Here is a 22,387-nt window from a genome sequence, read left to right on the forward strand (position 1 = left end):
ACACACACACACACACAAATCATATTTCTTTGAAGCTACTTGGGTAAAAGTAACAGATCATCCCAATGCTATTCCATGACATGCCTGGCTGGAATGTAGAATTAGCTGGGCTACCCGTGACAAAATCTGCCAACCTTAGGGAAACTTTTTTTTTGGGTGGGCATGTGGCAGGGCATGGAAGCCTCACTTGGTCTTAAGCTCAGTATATAGGTCAGGGTGACCGTGAACTCATTCTCCTGCTCTACCTCTCAAGTCTAACCAAGTCTAAATGGAGAGCATTAATAATCACCACTCATTTTCCCTAGTTTATATTTATCCTAATGATACATGTTAATAAATAGGGATATGATTAAACTTTAAATATGTAATTGACAAGATTGTAAGGGCTTACAAGGAAAAAAACTGCCTGGAAAAATTCCTTTATATGAACGTAGAAGGAAGCTCAAAAATGAAGAGTTCATGACCTCAGCAGCCAGAATCTTGAACACTAAGAGTATCCTACTTAGGGCCTACAAGAAATTCATTCATTCATTCCTTTCTTTCTTTCTTTCTTTCTTTCTTTCTTTCTTTCTTTTTCTTTCTTTCTTTCTTTCTTCCTTCCTTTCCTTTCTGTCTGTCTGTCTCTATCTCTATCTGTCTCTGTCTCTCTCTCCCTCCCTCTCCCTCTTTCTTCTTCCTCTTCCCTCTTCTTTCCTCTTCTTCCTTTGGCTTCTTTTTCAAGACAAGGTTTCTCTGTGCAGCTGTCACTGTCCTGGAACTCTCTTTGTACACCAGGCTGGCCTCGAACTCAGAGATCTGCCTGTCTCTGCCTCCTGAATGTGGGGATTAAAAGCATGCGACACCACTGCCTGGCTCAAAAATAACTCTTTTTTTTTTTTTTTTTTTGGTTCTTTTTTTCGGAGCTGGGGACTGAACCCAGGGCCTTGCGCTTCCTAGGCAAGTGCTCTACCACTGAGCTAAATCCCCAAACCCTAAAATAACTTCTTGTTTTGAGAGTTTTTCCGTGTAGCTCTGGCTGTCCTGGGATTAGCTTTAAAGGCTCCGTAAGCTTGCACACTTGCTGGTCGTTCTGCTTCCCAGGCACAGACAAGTAAATCTGGCCCAGAGCACATGGAGAACTCAGGAAGGAGTGAGATTGGGGCAGAACCCTCTAACTCACCAGTGGGACCCCTCCCTCCCTATTCCTCTATTTATCTTACTGTCTCCTTCTAGAAGAAACTATCAGTCGCAACCCCACAAGCATCCAGCACATGCTAGGCATTCCACCGCCCTAAGAGGAGACCTGTCGACAGCCTCCAGTTTCCCTAGAGACAACAGTTAATTCAGGGCTAGGGGACAGCTAAGTGGCAGAGCTCCTGGCCTGCAGAAACGACATCCTAAATTTAACCTCCAGAACTAGATTAATAACTAGTCTTGGAAATCAATAAGCAGTGCTATGATCTGTAAGTGTCTAACACAACAAAGGCAAAGGTTGCAGAGGAAGACTTCCCAGCTTCAAGTCAGGCAGACCCAATTCAAATCTCAGCCCTCTCCTTCCTGTGTGGACAAAATAATACATGCCTCTGGGCCTTGGCTTTCCCATCTGTGGAATGGGAACATCATTGGGACGTTTAGGGAAAATCTACTTAGCCCACTCTCACACTACTCCTTTGTCCCTCCAGAGCTCAAAGATCCAAAAATTAGGGAATCCACTGGCTAAAGGTTAGAAAGTAAGGTCAGACAGCAGATAAAGGTGTGGTGTTTATTGTGGCAGGTCATTCAGTCCACACAGGAGAGTGCCTGCTGTTTGCTGTTGTTCAGCTTGCCCTCAGGAACTACAGCTTGCTCTGAGAGGGAGTACGGCCCTGAGTGCCATATTACCTTCGAGGAAGCCAAGAGCTATCTGATAATGTTCCCAAGGCTAGCTCCATGGAACTTCCCTCGGGCCAGACTCTGCATGTCCACCCCCCGCCCCCAAACATGCTTTCCCCTGATCCTGGAGACAGCAGCGGGAGGGAGAGGAAATGGAGCAAGCCCTGAACTACGGACAGCCAGCAGCCAGCAGCCAGCAGCCAGCAGCCAGCAGCCAGCAGCCAGCAGCCAGCAGCCAGCAGCCAGCAGCCAGCAGTCAGCCATGCTGCCGCCATTCTCTGGCGAGGCTTCACTTTTAGAACTCATCTAAAAGCCGTTTTCTCTTAAGGAAAATGGGCTTCTGAACTCCAGGCTGAGGACTGAGTTGTGGGGGCCACACAGGATCTTCTAAACATCTTGACCCTCCTTGCTGAGGGTGCTCAGTGGCCAGGCTCGGTGGCCTCCATTCTTCTGTGTTCTACAGTCTATGTTCCAGATGGCTCCTGGGCCTCTGGCCATACCCAGGAGAAGGGAAAAAGGGAGGAGGTACAGTGTGTAGTGTTTTTTATATAAATAAAAATATTCAGATTATAAATGCATATTTCTTAGGCCTAGTCTCTGATCTCCTCTACTTTTGGTACATGGAGCAGGCTTAATAACTTCGGTAACTTGGGTCTGTGTCCTTGTACCCGTCTACAGGCCATCCCTACCCCCACCCCCCTACCCCGGCAGCACTGGCTCAGGAAGGTAAATGACAAGAGTTCCTGTTTCCTACTACTCAGGGCAGAGCCAGGGCTTTTGCTCTCTTGCCCTAAGTGACCTTGAGGACTGGGCTTAACCTCACTGTGTTCCCTCCACTCTCTCTATGGAACATCACTATCCTTACCTAGCTTGATGTGTCGAGACATTTCTCCTTTATGGAGACATGGGGAATGTCACACGTTTTCATTCTCAGGGACGCCTGCCACTCTTATGATTCCAATTCATTATCTTGGGCAATAAATGAATACATTTTTCACTAAAACTTGTACTTGAATTTATCTTATATTTCTCTTTCTTTTATTTTTATTTATTGATTTTTTTGTTTTGTTTTTGAGACAGTTTCTCTGTGTAGCCCTGGCTGTCCTGGAACTCTGTAGCCCAGAGACTCCCCCTGCCTCTGCTTCCTGAGTGCTGGGATCAAAGGTGTTAACTACCATGCCTAGCTAGTCCATGCTTCTAAACTTCCATTTTTCTGGGAATGCTGGCTCATACCTGTAATTCCAGGAGTCAGGAGACTGAGACAGGGGAATTGCAAGTTCAAGGCCAGCCTGGGCTACAGAGTGGCACTTGTACAAGCAAACAAACACCCTGAGTGTTTGAATCACCTGACAATGATATGTCTTCTAAGTAAAGCTAAGAAAAGAACACCAATTCTAACCCCCAGCCCCCAAGATCATGTGGAAAAACGCAAAGCCACACAGAAAAGAGGGGCCATGGTTTGATATTATCCAATCAATATCTCTTAGTTTTAGAAGGCTGCCACTTCCTGCAGTTCCAGCCCTCGGCTGTGGTCCATTCTGAGTAAGTGAACTCCTCTGTAGAAACTTGCACATAACAAGGAGGTGATGTCACCAACAGCCAGTGAGGTCAGGGGTCCTGATCCATCCAGAGACAAGGTGGAAAGGCAAGCTGCGGGAGGAAGGAGAAGGGGCGTGTGCTTATGATGGAAGCACACTAGGAAAATGCAGTTCTGCCCTCTGTAAGCACTGAGGAGTGTGCTTACGCACGTGTAGATGGCACAGCCTACGACTGCATGTCTAAACTATCGGATGTGGTCTGCTGGTCACTGAAGCATCATTATGAAGTGTGGGACTCTATCATGAGAACAGGAAACAGAACAGGCTCTGTGCCATCCAAGCCGTGAGGGTTCTGCCTCTCATCAAGGGGCAGCGCACCTGAGTAGGGAGACTCGGGGTCACCTCCATGACCACAACCCAGGACTAACAGGATGTAGGCACCTGAGCAGTATTTCAGAAACTGAGGCCATATTAAAAGGGGTAGGGAAGAGACAAGCTAAGTCAGGGGAAACAGACAAGGACACTTATCTGAGGCTGCCAGCTCTTTTCACGAAGGAGAGGATGTGATGGAGGTCAGGTTTGGCCTTTGCTTTTTTTGTTGTGATTTAAAGACAGGGTTTTCCTTTATAGCCTTGGCTGTCCTGGAACTCTCTCTATATATAGACCAGGCTGGCCTCGAACTCACAGAGATGCACCTGCCTCTGCCTTCCAAGTACTGGGACTAATGGCTGGAATTCATTTTTAACTCAGCCAGCTTCTCCCCATCTGTATTTCCAGGGCAGCTTTTCTAGGAATGTGAGGAGCATGTGCAGGGCAGGGGTGGCCCCTGTTCAGGTCAGTGCTCTCAACGTCGCTCCCCTCGTTGAGACTTGTGGTCACTTCATCTGAGACTCCACTTTCCCTTGCCTACAGACGTTGCCTGGGGCAGGTGGGGAATCCAACTCCAGGTGAGGGTGTGGCAGGCCCTCTTCACTGTGTCAGTCTGGCTTATGGCCATAGCTGTTTACAGAATATTAAACACGCCTACCTCTTTTCTCTGGGGGCTGTAGTGGGAAGGGCAGTTTTCTCTCCCTGAGGAGAACTGAGTTTCTGCAGACTGACTGAGAAGATTTTGAAGAGCTCTAAAATAACACCGTTTTTGTCTCTAGCCAAATCCTGCCAGGATTGAAACAGCAGAGAGGCAGTGCTAGGAAATCAGACTTCTAGAAGAAAATCCAACATTTGCTCACAGCACTTGTCCATCATGACTGAATCCCATGCTACCAAAATATTAAACTATGGCTCACAAAATTCCCAGGTATCTACCATTTCACCTCTATGGCTCTGCACTTGGAAGCCTCTGGAAAGCTATGGCCCACAAGACAGTTTTCTCTGGTGCTGAGTGGCCTTGACTTTACTGTGATCTCAGACACAGCTTCCGAGTCCCCACAGGTGGAGCCTTTCTGAGTCTGTTCTTATTTTATCATAGTCCCAACAAGAGCTGAAGTTCTAACTGTATCCTTGAAATAAGAACTAAAAAATGGCATTCTTTTCCCCTTTCCAGACATTCTGAGCACCACAAGTTAAAATCTGATGAGGAACTGCTGATGAGAAGAAAATAAAAGCCAAACATATTCTCTCTAGAGTCTCAGGAATAACTGTACATCATGGTATGAGGGAAGCTTGAAGCTGGCTTATAGCCAGAGCTTGAACAGAAAGATGTGGGCACTGTGGTGTCTTGCCTCTTTCCACAAGGGAACTGTATGATGGCAGGACACGGGTGGCCTTGCATACGGTGAGCAATGCAAAGAGTCTTAAGGCTGCATTCAGCTCCTGAGCAGTGCTGAGAGCAGACTGCTTACCTCCAGTGTCCTGGTTCCAAATCTTCACCTTGGAGTCATGTGCAGAGGTAGCAATCATAGGCATCAAGGCTGCGGACTTTGGTAGAAAGACACAGGACGCAACTGTCTGGAAATGACCCTTATACTCACACATTCTTTCTCTTGTCTGTCTTAGGTCCCACAACTGCAAAGTAATGACACAAGCTAGCTCATGCACACAGATGCTCATGTCACTAATACCTACCCTCCCATTCCCCACGACCCGCTGATCGCCTCTTCTCATGGAATCAGAAAGCCAGGTGAAGCTCTTATCTCATCCACCATATCTAACCACCCACCCATCCAGTAACTATTACAGCACCAACTATGTCTCAAACAACACTAGCTATGGCTGTGGGAACCCCACAGTAAGGGACATCTTCTTTGTAAGTGCACATATTCTGATGTGATACCTAGTGCCTCTGACAAAGGAAGTGATGGCCCCATTGGTCCCACCTGTACTGGCCTATATCAAATCATACCTATAAGAAACCATTCAGATATGAGAGAAAATTGAACAGTGTCTAATACAGTGGGGGCCCAGGACACCCTGTCATCCATCAGCCAACAGTGGGGGCCCAGGACACTCTGTTATCCATCAGGTAGATAAGAGATGTCACATGCAAAGTCTGCAATACCCTAATCTACCCTTCTAAGAACATGTCCTGAGTAGTAGACCCCTATACTGAGAATACTGGAATTTGGGGTTCTTTAAAAGACACAGAAAGGGGGCTGGAGAGATGGCTCAGTGGTTAAGAGCACCGACTGCTCTTCCAGAGGTCCTGAGTTCAACCCCCAGCAACCACATGGTGGCTCACAACCATCTGTAATGGGATCTGATGCCCTCTTCTGGTGTGTCTGAAGACAGCTACAGTGTACTCATATATAATAAATAAATAAAATATTTTTTAAAAAGACACAGAAATATTATAAGAATGTTTTTCACAGCACTGACTATGATTTGTCTTGTGCTCCAGCAGAGACATGGTTTTGCCAGCTGCAGATAGTTTTTGTGAATTGTGGCATTTGGAACTTCTCAGAGGGGGTATAAATTCTAGGGCCTTGTGTCGGGTCAGTGATTGCTGGTCATATGGGGGTGTTGGTTACGGCTCATTAGTAGTCATGCTCAAAGAAGATACAAAAGGGAAGAAATTAGATTCACAGATCTCTCTCTCCCCCTCTCCCTCTATCCTTCTTTCTCTCCTATCTAGTGATAGGGGGTGAAACCAGGCAGATAAAGGGTGAGAAAAAGAACCCACAGGGTAGCTAAGACCAGCCACAGATTCCAACTTGCCGTGTCTCCATCCCCTCAACTGTAAAGTAGACATTAAAACAACACCGAACTCAAGCCTCATCTTAGGAATTAAACGAAACCATGACTGTTTAGCTCAATGCCTGCCATGGCACACATGTCTGATAACTCAGAAACCCAACTCTTTTACTTAGAGACTAGATAATCTTTTAACTGATAACCTGCAGTTATGAATCCAGAAATTTCGGAGGGGCCTAAAGAGTATATCCATATATCCTGAAATTCCTGCAAGGAAGGTGTATATCTGGATAAGGGTGAGGTGGACCCTGGACCAACTGTGGCGCTCCACTGTTCCCCTAACGAGCTGAGCTTTCCTTAGCATGGGCACTTATAGCCGTACATCTGTCTCCTCAACAAGTCCCTACCTGTTTAGGCTACTCTAGGAACAAGAACATCAGCAGGCTGCTCTCTTTAGCCTTCTCTATCCTGACTTCCATCCTGTCCCTCTTGTCTATTATCAGTTCAAACAGATCCAGGCTAATAAATGTTTCTCAAAGGAAGCCACTGGAGTGCATGGGTGAGTTACAGCTTGCATTTGAAGCAGGCCAGTGCTGTTGCAGAGCCTGTCTGCACAGCCTGGTGAGGGGAGAGAGCAGAGCAGCCTGCTCATCTGGGAGCCTCTCACCGTGGCTTCACAGCCTTCACCCCCAAAGCCACTGCTGCAGGAGACACAGGTATGTCCATCCACGCTGACTTCACAATGGGTCTGGATGTGCTGCTTTGTGGGAAACACATGAGCCATCTGAAGCCCCCGACAGTCCCATAATCTGAAAGGAATTAGAAGCCCAATGTGACTTTGCAGTAAATGGAACTGAAACACACTTGTGATATCCCACTAACATGAAGGGCCTGACTCTTTGCCACCAATCAGAATGGAATGTCACAGCCTAACAGACTCTAAAGCTGACAGGAAGGAACCAAACCAATGCCATCTTGAGTCTTTCTGCTTTGAAATCAAACCATATGGATGTTTTAAAAGATTGCCTTTGTTTGGAGAGAGGAGGTGCACACACTACACACGTGTGGGGTCCCAGGAAGTGGATGCCCTGGGCTGCCTTTATTGGTTGAGCCATCTCCCCACTTTTCATGGAGACTTTAGAACACACATCTTTTTTTATTGGTTTTCCGAGACAGGCTTTCCCTGTGTAGCCCTGGCTCTCCTAGAACTCAATCTGTGCACTAGGCTGGACTGAACTCAGAGCTTTGTCTCCCAAGTGCTGGGATCACAGACCTGCAGGCCCACTACCTGGTTGAAACACACATCTTAATTGTACAAGTTAAAGTGGTCCTTTAGGACACTGCTTTCAATAAACAAGAGGCTAATTTTTTTAAGATACATCGTTGCTGTTTTGAAGCAGGTCTTGCTATGTAGTCCAGGCTGCAGTGTTTGGTCTCTCAAGTGCTGAGACTGCAGTCCAGGTCCCTGCCACAGCTAAAGGATACTCACTATATCATCCTCAGCACTCCAGCACTAGATCAGTCTGTGGATGGCCAAAGCCAGCTCTGGCCTTGAGTTCAGTGGAGTTCTGTGTTCCCTCTCATCTCATTCCTCCACTTCATAGAAGCCTCCTCTGAGAACTCCAATTCTGAGTCACGCTCCCCAGTCTGTGAACTGCCAACTATCTGACTTCCCCCAACACAGACTCTGATCCTTCTTTCCAAGAGAGGCTCTGGCTGAGGGTTAAGTGCCTAGAATACCCAGGACCCCCAGGGGCATGACCGCACAGCCAGGCTGCCTGACTGAGTGGTTGAACAAGTAAGGCTAAGACTGATCTGGTCACACTGGGAACGAATGAGGTCAGCTGCTTCAAACCTCTCAGCAGAACCTTAGCCTGACTGATCCTGTTCATTCGTTGTGTTCCCATAAGTTACAGGTCAGAGAGTCCCTAGGGGCAGTGGAGTAAAGGACAAGGGAGCCCTAGGAAGGGCTCAGCAGCATGGAGAAGCAGAATGGAGACAGTCATGGAAGCATGGGAGCCACAGACCTTCACCAGAAACACCTCCACAGCGGCCAGTAGCCCACCTGATGGTCTTATCCTCGGAGGTCTGGACGATGTATGGCTCTCTCGGGACCCAGCACAGGTGCGTGACCTGGAGAAAACAGTCATTAACAGGTCTCCACATCCGGTCATTCCTCTGCTGCAATTCCATGAGCTGGCTAACCTCGTGCCTCATCTCCTCTCAGAGACCCTGGGCTAGTAAGCTCGAGTTAGCAGGGTCATTGTCCCACAGCCCTCAGTCAGTCCTTCCCCATCTCTATCTCAGTGCTCAGGGGCAGAGCCTTCTGGTTAGCCTTGGAGACTTGAACCCCAGCTGGTGATGGTGAGCAGGTGTCAGCCAAAAGAGCAGCCCCTGTGCTAGTGAGGCCCCACTCTGCTCTAACACCTCAGGGGCTCATAAGAGTAACAGTAATCCTGGACTGCAGCCCCATCTGAACAGACAAAACAGTTTTAAAAGCAACCCAGGGGTTGGGGATTTGGCTCAGTGGTAGAGCGCTTGCCTAGCAACCGCAAGGCCCTGGGTTCGGTCCCCAGCTCCAAAGAAAAAAAAAAAAAGAAAAAAAAAAGCAACCCAGGCTAACAGATTTTTCCTTTTCTCAGCACAGTATCCTCACAAATGTGGAGGGCATTAGGCAAGCGCATCCTACAATCTACAGCTGATTTCAAAACTAGGGTAGTAGATGACTAAACTCTGAAAAACATCTGCCACCTGCCAAGAACAATGATCGGTGTTTTACAATATACTTAGTCACCCAAAGACTCTTGCCTAGTGACATAACTCTCCATTTTATAAATAAAGATACCTAGAATCTACACTTAAACAGCATTTACAACTAAGAAGTGATAGATTTGTGGTTTGAACAGAGCTGGGAGTGTTTGCTTAGCATGTACAAGGCTCAAGGTTCAATCCCCAGCATGGGAATAAAGAGAAAAAGACGCCCCCCCCCCACACACACACGCAAACACATGTTTGGAAGCCAGGTGTGACAGAGTCCAAAGTCTGTGCAATGCCTAAAGGAGTTAGCTGCCACAGAGTGAATTACATCAAGTAAAGGACACACTTACTTGTGTATGAGGGACAGCCATCTTGCATCACACTGTACACAAAAGTTGTAAACAGCATGTCCTTTGTTATATTTCTATTCCTAGCAGTGTCTGTCACACTAAAATTATGCTAAAAGTATGCTTTAAAGGAGTTGAAGAGATGGCTCAACGGTTAAGAGTACTGGCTATTCTTCCAGAAGACCAGGGTTTTCAATTCCCAGCAACCACATGGTGGCTCACAACCATCTGTAATGGGATCTGATGCCCTCTTTTGGTGTGTCTGAAGACAGCGACAGTGTACTCATATACATAAAATAAATCTTCAAAAAAAGTGGAAGGGCACAAACTTCGCTCTCCTTAAAAAAAAAAAAAAAAGTGTGCTTTGAAGACCTGAGTGAGGACAGAGCTCTCCTTTTTTTCTCCAAGCTGCCACCTCACGACTGAACCCATGTCCCATCATGCTACACACATCTCCATGAGCTCGCCCAACACTCTCCCTCACCCATGCTCCTTTCCATCATCCTGCTCTACACCAAGTCTGAATTCGTACCAGGTTCCTGGAGACAGACGCTCTCTCCACACACTGTCCAGTACCCACATCCCACAGAAGCAGGCTGTTGTCTCGAGAGCCAGTACACAGCTGTGACGAGTCTTAAAAACAAAGTGAGAAGCCACAATGGCCATAAGTTGGGATGTGAACAAGGGTTTTGGGCATCCACTATATGCTGGCAAGGGGTCAGCTGCACTTTACCTGGACTCACAGCCAAGCCAGTGACAACCATGGCATGGCCAGACAGCTGCTGCCTGGGCTGTGAGGAGCCCTGCAGGTCCCACATCAGGACTGTCTTATCTCGAGAGGCGCTGAAGAACTGGTTTGATTTGGGAATACAGGCTATCTGTTCAGAGAACAAATGAGAAGAGAGAGAGCTCAGGGTGCACCCTAGACAGGACTTCAGAGCTCGTGTGCTCCTCCACATACACATATGCATGCACTGCTGAAATGATGCACCACCTTAACCATTCTGAGTGCACAGCGGCAGCAAGCACACTCACACCGTTATACAGACTTCCCCAGTCTCCCCCTGTAGAACTTTCATCACCCCAAGGGCAAGTCCCCCATTTTCCCCGACACAGCCCCACCCCAGCACTGTCCCACCATGTCAGTAGGTGAAGCCGCACTCTTCTTTTTCTAGCTTCTAACACTTGCCTTTCTGAAACACGTACCAGAGCATCACTTCTTCTTTTCAGCCAGGGCCTCGCCATGCCAGGCTTTACTGAGCCGTGTACCCAACCCCAGAACTTCATTCCTTTAGAGCAGTGTTAAATTGCTTTATCATTACTATTTTATGTGTATGAGTGGGGTGTCTTTGCTATACATGCGTCTGTGCACCACTACAGTGCCTAGTGACCTTGGAAGCCAAAACTTGAGTTACAGATGGTTGCAAGCATTATGTGGGTTCTGGGAACAGAACCCAGTTCCTCTGGAAGAGCAGGCAGTGCTCTTAACTGCTGAGCCTTCCCTCCAGCCCTTTTGTTCCTTTTTTCTTTTTCTTTCTTTTTTTTTTATCTCCTTCCTTTTGTTCCTTTTTAAGACTGAATAAGCTGGGGTTGGGGATTTAGCTCAGTGGTAGAGCGCTTGCCTAGGAAGGGCAAGGCCCTGGGTTCGGTCCCCAGCTCCGAAAAAAAGAACCAAAAGACTGAATAAGCTGGGCATAGTAGTGCACACCTTTAATCTCAGCACCCAGAAGACAGGCAGGGAGAATGTCTGTGAGTTCCAGGCCAGCCTGGTCTACAGATTGAGTTCCAGGACAGTAAGGGCTACACAGTAAAACCCTGTCCCAAAAAGCAAAAAAGACTTAATAAGCATCCCCTAAAGAGTTGTGATGTTTCAGACACTCCAGAAAGTTTTTAAGTTTTTAAAGCCTTCAATGTCTTCTTTAAAAAAGAAAGCTATTAGTTCAGTCAGTTCAAGTCTTTATAAGAAAATACTCAAGACTACATGGCTCATAATATTCTGCTGTGTGTGTACATGTTTTTACCCACATCTCTGCCAGGTATTTGGATTAATTTTATGTTTTAAATTATTTGCTCTGATCTTCCTGGCATCTCAATGAAGAAGCCCTCTACTATCTGTAGCTGTTTCTATTTCCTTTATTGTCCCCAATTCCCTTCAGAGTGAGTGCTTGACAGTTACCTTCGTGATTTCCCGCTCATGTCCTATGAACCTTCTCACCACGTGGCCTGTTTTCCAGTTGTAGACCACAGCAGTCTGCAGAGAAACAGGATTACAGGGGTTACTGCAGCAATGGCTCCTGAGCAGGACCTCAGAGCATTGTCTTGCTGAGCGTCTGAAGCTCATTGCTGTAGAGAAAGGAGCAGGCGCTGTGAGCCCAGTTTCTGTGACAATTGACTGGCTGGTTTCCCAGTCTACAAAACAAAGTGGAGAGTCCTTGCCCTGCCTACCTCTCACACGTGTGAGAAAGGGTCACATAAATACAATTTCTTAGTCTAAAATAATACAGACATTAAGACAAGACATTGCTACTTAAGTCTTGATCCTCAAGTGTATCTCACTGGAAGGAATGACATCTAAAGTAAATGCAGCTTACAAATCAAATGCAGTTTGCAAGTGGAGTTTGACAGCGCTGGAAGTCTATTGGGAGTAAGAGGCACTCATTAGTGTTACTCCCTTCAGGAAGAAGCAGTGGTGTATTGCTGCTGCCGCTTATCACAGTGGCTGCCAAGACAGCTCCTCGTGTAAGGACCAAAAGCTGATAATGCAGAGTGATGGCAAGAGGACAGGCCAAAGTATAAAGGGTCAGTGCTTACCAGTGTGAATTCTATAAATCAAAACATAAAGCAATGAGAATAGTCTTTCTGTTGCTCCAGGGTCTGAGTGTTACTGTTAAGAATGGGGTGGGTGGCACAGTAACACCTCATTTATAAAGCACGTAGGTAGCCTGGCACAGGGTGAGGGCCTCACTGAATCTTCATGACTGTCTTAGGGCACGTCTGTTATTCTACATGCATGTAACAGACTAGGAAAGCCGAGCTCGGAAAATATAAAGACGTGCCTACTGTAATGGGAAAATGTAAAGACGTGCCTACTGTAATGGGAAAATGTAAAGACGTGCCTACTGTAATGGGAAAATGTAAAGACGTGCCTACTGAAATGGGAAAATGTAAAGACGTGCCTACTGAAATGGGAAAATGTAAAGACGTGCCTACTGAAATGGGAAGTGGCAGAGCTGGCCTTAAGCTCCAGCCTTTGAACTTTGGGCCCTGTTGTGATATAGTTGGTTAGACTCTCAGAACATCTTCCCTTTCCTGCAGTGAGCTGTGAGTGGAAAGCTCTGGAAACCTCACCTTGTCTTTTCCTCCAGAGATACAAAGGTCTGAGTTCAGAGCAGCAACCACAGAGACGGTATCCACGTGAGCAGGGATGTACTCCTGGGAAGCTTTAGTCTGGACTCTCTCTTCTATAATTCCATCAGGCCTGCTACACAGAGGATGGGAATGAGGTCCACCGGAGTGGACAGGGGAGAAGGGGGCAGAAGAATGTGGCAGTGATACCAAATCAGGCCAGGATGAGAGGAGGAAGACCCTCGGTTTGTTTGGAAAATGGTGCTGTTTATTTGGGAAACACCCAGAATGACTGAGTTATTGAAATCTGATGAAGGGAATCCTGAGGCCAGGAGGGTTTACTCTCATTAGAAATGACTCCAAAAGATACAGGGCCTCTGAGCGTGCACTTCAGGTGCTAGATGGTGAGGTGACCATTTGCCTGTGTTCACCTCCCCGAGCTGCGATTACATCTAAAACAGGATACCAAATGAAGTGTGCAGGAAAGTTTACCAATCCTTGCCTTCATTCCTCAGTGGAGAATTTTAAAGGAGCATGATAAAACTGGGGACCCCAGGAGGTTGATCTACCTGTACAGATAAGTGCTGTATCTGAGTTTGCTCTGCAGTTTCCCCATCGAAGCCCAGAGCCTGCAGAAGACCTTCTGAGGAAGAGCTGGTTTCAGTTGGCAGTCAAGTGCCAACATCCCTCACAGGCGCTGGGGGGGGTGGTATTCCCTGTGGAATGGGGAGAGGTTACACTGAATTCATTGGGTCCAGCATTAGTAATTTGATTAGACTAATTCTTTCCCTCCCTCCTTCCTTCCTTCCTCCCTCCCTTTCTCCTCCTTTCCTCCCTCCCTCCCTTCCTTCCTTCCTTCCTTCCTTCCTTCCTTCCTTCGTAAGATATAATTCTTTTTAAAGGAGATTAACTATGTGCATTTGACTTTTTTCCTTCTGCTTCATTCTCTTCAGTCTGGGACTGCAGCTGTCAATACAGGTCCAGCAGGTAAGTCTGGTAGGCTAATGTTTAAAAAATACTAAGAACAGCCAGGCATGTTTGGAGGTGGAGGCAGATGGGTTCTGAGTTCAAAGCCAGCCTGGTCTATACAGATAAACCCTGTCTCGAAAAAGAATTACTAAGAATTATTTTATATGTGCATGTTTATATATATGTATGTATGTATTTGTGTGTACAGATACATGTGCATATGTGTGTATGTATGTGGAAACCAGTATGACAACCCAGCCTTAAGTGTCTTTTCTCAGGAGCTATCTACTTTGTTGTTTGAGACAGGGTCTCTTACTGAGACTTAGGGCTAATTAGCCTAGGTTGGCTGGACAGTTAGCCACAGAGACCGGCTTATGTTCACCACCCCAGTGCTGGGATTACATGCAAATGCCGCCGTATAGCTTTTTATGTAGGTGCTACAGATTAAACTAGGGTCCTCATGCTTGTGTGTCAAGCACTGACCAACTGAGCTATTTCCACAGCCTAGCAATTATTTTTCAGCTGATTTAAATATTACACAATGTAAATATGTATGAATGATACATAATGTTCTATCTGGTTAAAAAGATATATACTTTTTTCTAAAAACATTAAACTCAGGTCTGGATATGTGGTTCAGTGGTATAAAAGAGAGCTTGTCTATCATACACAACAATGCTGGGTTTGATTCCTAGTAACAACACACCCACACACATGCAAAGGAAAAAACAAAACAAAACAAAACTCCAGTTCCAAGAGATCTGATACTTGTTTCTGACCTCTGTAGATACTAGGCACACACGGTATATATACATATATACAAAACATTTATACACAATAAATAAATCTTAAAAAATGAAGACAGGTATTAAAACAAATGCTGGTACACACACACTCACCAGGCATTGCTCGCAGCAGCCAAGAGATGAAAAAATGTCATCAAGCAAGGCATAATGATACACGTTTTTTTTTTTGTTTTGTTTTGTTTTTGGTTTTTTTTTTCAGAGCTGGGGACCGAACCCAGGGCCTTGCGCAACGTTTTTAATATAACTGTTTTAATAACTGTTTTCAGCAGTTAGAGACAGGTGTAGGCAGATCTCTGAGAGTTTGAGGCCAACCTGGTCTACATAGAGATTTCCAGCCAGAGTTACACAGCAAAACTGTCTCAAAAGAAAAAAAGAGGGGCTGGGGATTTAGCTCAGTGGTAGAGCGCTTACCTAGGAAGCGAAAGGGTTCCTGGGTTCGGTCCCCAGCTCCGAAAAAAAGAACCAAAAAAAAAAAGAAAAAGAAAAAAAAGAAAAGGAAGGAAGGAAGGAAGAAAGAAAAGAATACACAAACGAAGTGTGGCTTACCCGTATACTAAACAGTCATGAATATGACTGAACCCAGAAAGCAGCATGCTAAGTAAAAAGGCTAGACATACTAAGCTATGATATATATCATGTGAAATACCCAGTTTCAAAGTCTATAGTGACAGTAAGTAGATTGGTTAGTGGCTGTCAGGAGCTGAGCAGAGGTGGAGAATGGGGGTGTGGCAGACTGCTTACTAAAGACAAAGGTAACTTTGGGAGTGATAAAATTGTCATGTAACTAGAGACTGGGCAACCACTACACAATACCATTTACGCATAACATGTCATGCATGGTAAATTTTATGTTACATGTGCTCTACCATAATAAATTATTACGAGCCTATAGGCGAGAATAAAATATAATCTGTATTAGCCAGGCTTCTTTTGCAATTAAAAAGTCATTATTATTGTCTCTGTGTATGTGCACGCATGTACACATGCACCACATACAAACTCAGAGGTCAGAGAACGACTTAGTAGGATCACGTCTTCCTTCCACTTTCACATGGGTTCTGGAGACTGAACTCAGGTGACAGGTTTAAGCAGCAAGTATCTTTACCTGCTGAGCCATCACAGTAATCTCAGAAAAGCTTCTTAAAAGAGAGGAGTCTGGGTTACTCTAAGAGCTGTAACCTTTCTAACTCATCTTTAGCAATTTCTTTGGATCGCTTCCCTAATGCAGCAGCCAACATCAAGAGGTTATTATGCGACAAGAACAAGATGCTAGAGATGACAACTGTAATGAGGTCATGGAACTAACGACTGAGACCAGCAGTTCTCAAAGCAGAGACACTAGCAGCCATTCTGAGTCTCTCAAGGAGTCCTAAGGCCTCCCTTCACCTCTATCTCGGTGCAAGGCCTACTTTTCTTTCTATACATTTTGTGGCATACCAGGGATAGACAGAATGAAAAAGCAGGTATGGGAATCCATCTGTCTTCTCTTTAAATCACACATCAAAAGAGACTTTCAAGAACTGAGTACCATCTTTTCCAACTAAGATGTTTTGGAATTTTTAATAAATCATGTCATTTATGTAGCCTTAACTGGCCTAGAGTTTGAGATCAAAAGACGACCAGGCTGGTTTAAAACTCACAGAAATCTGCCTGCCTTTGTCTCTCAAGTACTGGGATTAAAACCATGTACCACCACACTTGGCCCACAGTAGGCTTTGTTTGTTTTTAGAGATGGGGTCTCACAGTCTGGCGTAAAAGCTTATGAGTATTCCAGACTGGTCTTGAACTTGTAATCCTCCTGTTTCTGCTTCCCAAGTACTGTTAATATGGTCAGGCGCTACCACAGTCTACTTGCAAGAGCTTTATTACTTTTAGCTTTAGGTAAGGAAATGTCTTTTAAACGTCTCAGCGCTATTGTTATATGGGAACCAATGAGCAGGAATCTAAATCCAATATGTAAAAGGTTTCCTCAGTACTTTCATGCATGAGAAGCAGCCCTGAGAACTGTTTGAAAACAACTGCCCTAGAAACTGTATCATGTTACTACTGGATGCCATATCAGAACAAGAAGAGTATTTTTTTCAGACATATTTTTCCTCATCAGCTCGCAATGCTAGAACTAAAAAGAAAGAGTAAACGTGCATTCAAAGATGTTGGAGCTGCATGGTGGCGGAGTGCTTGCCTGGCATACATGAGACTTGTCTAGCATGATCACACATGGGTTTGGTGCCCAGTGCTGCAAAATAAGAAATAAAAGAAAAAAAAAAACCAGACAAACAAAAAAGAAAAACCCACCACCACCACGAACAAAACCGAGGGCATCCGCCTTATCTCCTCACTCACTCGGGGAGTACCTCCTAAGCACACGATGCTCCTGCATGAGTTGCTGGGGCCTCAAAGAATAAGAGGTGGCCAGCATCAACATTTGCATGATCAGACCAGGAGCCAATTTCAGCTACCCCAGGTCCCGTGTCCTTCAAACTAGCTGTTCCCCGAGATGCTGAAGACTTGAAGGAAGTAAAAGTGGTGGTGAGAGGAGCCAGTTCTAATTTCCTCCAGATTTCTGCTTAAAGTTCTAAAGTTTTACAGACACACCAGCCCAGCTCCAGGAAGAGCGGTCCACAGAGAGAAAACCAACTAAAAGCCGACAGGTACATGTTCTTATTCATACCCTCTCCACTAAAAACACAGTTTCCCAGAGAACTCCATCCCACTGTTTGAGGAAATACTTAAGCTGGCATCCTGGAAAGAAGAGACAAACAGCTCATAGACACAGCGAACAGCCGAGAATGTAGGGTGTACCCTAGAGTTCTGGGCTCTGCTTCAGCTCACTCACAGCTCACTGTGTCCTTGAGTGGCCCATTCCTGCCCCAGCCTCCCTATCTAAGGCAGCAGCGCACTACTAAAGGACCTTTACACAACCAATACATTATGTTTCCATAAGGACTTTTAAAAAACAGATTTATATATGTACGTATATATGTATATATGTATATGAGTACTATATCTGTATACCTGTGTGCCAGAAGAGGGCATCAAATTCCATTATAAATGGCTGGGCCACCATGTGGTTGCCGGGGATTGCTCAGGACCTCTAGGAGAGCAGACAGTGCTCTTAACCGCTGAGCCATCTCTCCAGCCCCAAGGTCTCTTTAAACCCCAAGTGGCTTAAACAGTACAAAAATACTTGTTGCAAGCTCCTGAACCTGTAGTTTCTTCTAATTGAAACACTCTAGAATGGTCTATAATAGGCCATGATGGACTAAAAAGAAAAGTCCTAGGATAGCATCCAGAAAATCTGGAGTATGTACTGTTTATAGACGTGCAGAGGTACAGAGCTGCCCATCTGCCAACTTAATCCATGTCTAATACGGTCATCAAACTACCAACAGGTACTCCCACAGATCTAGGTCACGGAAACCACGGGAGCTGCAAATATTTTCAAAATCAATTGGATTCTCAGTGGGCGTCTTCGGTAGGGAGCCTAAGGAAGGGTAACTAACTTGCCATGACTTACCCCTAAAGCAACTGGGTCTTCTTGGTGAGCTACTGTATTTGATGATCTGTAGTTCATTCAGCCTTCGGAAACAAGTCAGACAGCCACCTCCTAATCTCTGTAGTTAATGAGAGGACGCTTAAGTTAATCTCCCCCTGTCTAAGCACATGCTTGCATCAGAGAGATTTACAAGTGTAGGTAGGAGCCTTGTTCAATTGAAAAGATTAATTAGTGTAGTTTTTCCTCATTAATAGCAGGCAAATTTCCAAGAAACATTGAATTTCTATCAATAGAGTAATACCGTGATGTTAACTACGTATGAGTCTATTTGGGTTTTCGTTATTTGTTTTGAGATAGGGTCTCATGTAGCCCAGCCTGGCCTCAAGCTCACAATGTAGCCAAGGATGACCCTCAGCTTCTGGTTCTCCTGGCCCTGCCCTCTGAGTGCTAAGATAACAGGCACTGACTTGCTCTTGAGCACGGCTTCTCAATGCTGGGGGTGGAACCCAGAGCCTCATACACGCCAGGCAAGCACTCTGCTAACCAAGGCACCACCATCCCAGCCACCATGCATCTGCTTTTAAATGTGCAATGTAGAAACAGTGAAGTACACCATTAAGCTCATAGTATAGTCCTTCTGTCCATCAAACAGGTGGTGCATACCTGTAATCCCAGTGCTTGGGAGGCAGAGGCAGGCAGATCTCTGAGTTCTTAGGGCCAGCCTGGTCTATACGGTGAGTTCCAGGACAGCCAGGCTACACAGTGAAACCCTCTCTTGGAAAAACAAAACAAAACAAAAAGTCAACCAACCAAAAACTTGGGAGTGTTTTTTTAGTTTAAGTCTACTTCCTCTCTGTTTAAAGGATTTGCACAATTTTTTTATTAACTGGAAGTCTAATAATTTGTACTAAGTGCAGCACAGAATGGTCCAGTGTACTAATATTTGATTACATGAACTAGATTGGACTGGGCCTCCAATACAGTTATGTACTTGTCCTTAGACAAGTTCCTGGATTTGCACTTCCTATATGCAAAAGAGACAGTAATTCTATTATTAGCTCTTTGAAAGCTAAAGATAGCACTTACCATGTGTCCTAAAAGTCTCTAAGTGCTTTATGTTTCTTAAGTCACTTACTCTACTCCACAAGCCTCCAAAAGAGCTTATAGCCATTTTGCAGATGAGAAGAGAGAGGAACAAACAATTTACTCATTTATATCATAAACAAGTGGCAGTGCTGAGACCTGAATCCAGCAAGTACTTCAGAGGCCCTGCTCATGACCAGAAAGAATACTGTGCTGTATCTTTGTAAAAGCTAGTGTCTGAAAACAGACAACCTATATAGATGGATTTATGAGCCTGGAGGGTGTTAATCAAGTCATTCATGTCACCTAACTAGAGTAACAGATCACAATCAGGCTAAAAATTAGGTTATGCACTAAGCCAGTCTAAATTTTTGAGAACCAAAAAAATATATGCAGTTGGTGGGCAATATTCATTATATGTCGACTAACCTATTGTATAACAACAGACTTGAGAGGAGGGATAATGTCTTGTTCATTTCTGTATCTGTACTGCCAGCTTGGTCTGGGAGAATGGACTTGAATGAGAAAGCCACATACTAACTTAAAGAGTAAGATTAGCCAGAAGTTCTTTAAAGGGTACAACCCAACATCCTCTGGTTTTTTTAGTGTTTTGGGGGGGACAAAAATCTTTCTGTATAGCCCAAGCTGGCATCCAACTCAAAATCCTCTTGCTTCACAGGCACATGCGACCAGACCTCAAACCAATGGTCTTTTTAAACTGCCCAACAAGACCATCCAAACTGTCTGTAAAGGGACATCACCCTGCTTCAACCCACAAAGGCTGGAAGGGCAGGTCTACACATGAATTCCGGACCTATCTCTGTCCAAATCTGCTTTCCAAAGGCCTACAGGTCACATTAAATACAGCTCAGCAAATTCTCTTTCAGTTATATAGTACAAAATTCCTTTATAGCCTTTGATACAACTGAAATCCATAGAGTTAACTTGCTGTCACAGGGACAGAGCTGAGTGAACTGAATCTTATTCCCCTGGACTTTCCTGATCCTCTTTGTAGACACACACACACACACACACACACACACACACACACACACACACACACCACAAAGATTCAAAACAAAAAAACCTCTCGCAGGGGTTGGGGATTTAGCTCAGTGGTAGAGCGCTTGCCTAGGAAGCGCAAGGCCCTGGGTTCCGTCCCCAGCTCCGAAAAAAAAAAAAAAAGAACCAAAAAAATAAAATAAAATAAAACCTCTCGCATGACCCTAGTGATGTGAGATGTCTTACACAAACATTTAGAGTCTGACTCCTAGTAACACAGGGGTACCTTAACTCAGATATGGAAGAAAACGTGATGCTGTAAAATTTACTATTTAACAAGGTAGTGAGATGCCCTCTTACCTTTTTACCTAAATATGGACCACACAAGACTGAGCAAGTTCCCTGTAACTTTATATATATATATGAAATAGTTCTATTCAGGGGTTTATTCTGAAAATGTGCCCACTAGGCCTGTCTCATTCCTTTTAATAAATCTTCTATGTTTGTTCTGGCCCAGCAAATACTATCCCTGAGACTTAACATGGCCCTATTTGTGTAAATGATTTTTTTTTTTTTGAGACAGGGTTTCACTGTGTAGTCCTGGTGGTCATGGAACTCAGTCTGTAGACCAAGCAGGTTGTCCTTGTACTCAGAAATCCACCTACCTCTACCTCCTGAGCTCTGGGAATAAATTAAAGACATGCAGCACCACTGCCCAACTGGTATAAGTGATTTTTTTTTTTAAATCCATGCTCTCTTCCCAAATCTTTCACATGTGTACCTAAACCTGGACTCTCCGAGACCAAGTCATCTACAGTGTTCAAAGATTTACAAACTACACGCAGAAGCTCATAGGAGGTGGTCTGGCTTGACTCTAATAATAATGTAAAGGAAAAGGTTCAGAGAGTAAGGGGATTTACAGACACCAGTCTCACTGAGGGTCAGTGCTAGATCAGAACTCCCAAGGTTGAGGAACAACGGTGCGCAGTTGTTTTTGTTTGTTTGTTTGTTTTCTTTCTGGTCCTTCAGATTAAAAATATTCCTACCCCTGTCCATTATCTGAGCTGCTAAAGTTTACTCTTGATGTGCATGTGCCCGGGGAGGATTACACCAAGATGGAAGCAGGTGACACCCGGTACAACAAATACCCTTCCCGACCTCCACCTCGCTTTCGGTGGATGGGTGGCTACCGCAGAGGACAGCGCAAGGACTCCCACCTCTCCGATGCTCCCCTCTCCCACCTCGGGCTCCATACCCACCGGCGGGCTGGCACTGAGGCCCGCAAGCACGGGTAGCTGGCATCCGTAGCTTCCACAGGTTCCCGCGCCTCCGCCCCTAGCAACCAGGCGCGCGTCGCTAGGGTGGGAGTTCTACTTAAACGCTCCGGCCGTGCACGGCAGCCTGGTAACCGAGGTTCCACGTGCCGGAAGTCCCTCAGGGGCTGAGCCAAGAGAGCCTATTTTCCTTTTCTAACTTAATGACATATGAATATTCTCTGTAGAGGAGGCTTGTGCTTAACCACGCTGCATGAAGAACCTGTGTCGTCCATGAGAAACGGTGATATCTGTCATAACCAGAGAGAAGGCGATTAATAAGTGTCACTTTGTAATTATTATTCACCCAGAAAATTTGTTTAAAATTTCCCTGAATATAGACAGAGATTTTTTTCCATTGAACATTTCCCGAACATCTTTATCTATTCCTCTCATTTGGCATGTGTGTGTTTATTTTTACTAATTTAATAAACAGATAAAGTAATGAGTTTCAAATATATGGAACATTTTGATTTTGCCTTTCATTCTATGTGGGGACCATGCTAATTTGTTTTCTGTGTCATTCCATTTTTTTTTTAAACGGTTTGAGAATAACTTCTTTTTTATGTGTGAATGCTTTGTCTGCATGTGTCTATATACATGACCTGTGTACCTGATGCCAATTGAGTTCTAATCCTGTAGAACGAGTTACAGATGGTTGTAAACGACCCTGTGGGTGCTGGGAACTGAACCTGAGTCTTCTGTAGGTACAATAAATACTTTTAATTGCTGTGTCATCTCTCCAGTATTG

General features: G+C 45.1%; 1 protein-coding gene across 39 annotated transcripts; it reads right to left on the minus strand.

Annotated features, from left to right (window-relative positions):
* Window positions 1-3,297: 3,297 nt before the first annotated feature.
* Window positions 3,298-21,663, minus strand: Wdr31 (WD repeat domain 31). 39 transcript variants are annotated; one of them, XR_015619485.1, is made up of 12 exons: window positions 21,583-21,663; window positions 18,260-18,356; window positions 13,537-13,683; window positions 12,971-13,100; window positions 11,799-11,873; window positions 10,356-10,500; window positions 10,155-10,255; window positions 8,584-8,651; window positions 7,186-7,327; window positions 5,231-5,393; window positions 4,417-4,544; window positions 3,298-3,501 (listed from the first exon to the last, which is right to left on the minus strand). XR_015619485.1 is itself a non-coding variant. In XM_087548017.1 (11 exons), the coding sequence occupies exons 3-11, from the start codon at window positions 13,650-13,652 to the stop codon at window positions 3,341-3,343; spliced, it is 1,014 nt and encodes a 337-aa protein (XP_087404143.1). In that variant the 5' UTR covers window positions 13,653-13,683; window positions 18,260-18,356; window positions 21,583-21,663; the 3' UTR covers window positions 3,298-3,340. The 39 variants fall into 39 exon arrangements, 16 of the variants coding, with proteins under 16 accessions (XP_087404143.1, XP_087404137.1, XP_087404141.1 ...); XR_015619502.1 differs by having other exon boundaries at window positions 8,546-8,651; XR_015619495.1 differs by having other exon boundaries at window positions 5,231-5,306; window positions 12,971-13,103.
* Between the last annotated feature and the right edge of the window lie 724 nt (window positions 21,664-22,387).

The sequence above is a fragment of the Rattus norvegicus genome, chromosome 5, assembly GCF_021556685.1.
Source record: "Rattus norvegicus strain SHRSP/BbbUtx chromosome 5, alternate assembly SHRSP_T2T, whole genome shotgun sequence".
Taxonomy (NCBI): Eukaryota; Metazoa; Chordata; class Mammalia; order Rodentia; family Muridae; genus Rattus; species Rattus norvegicus.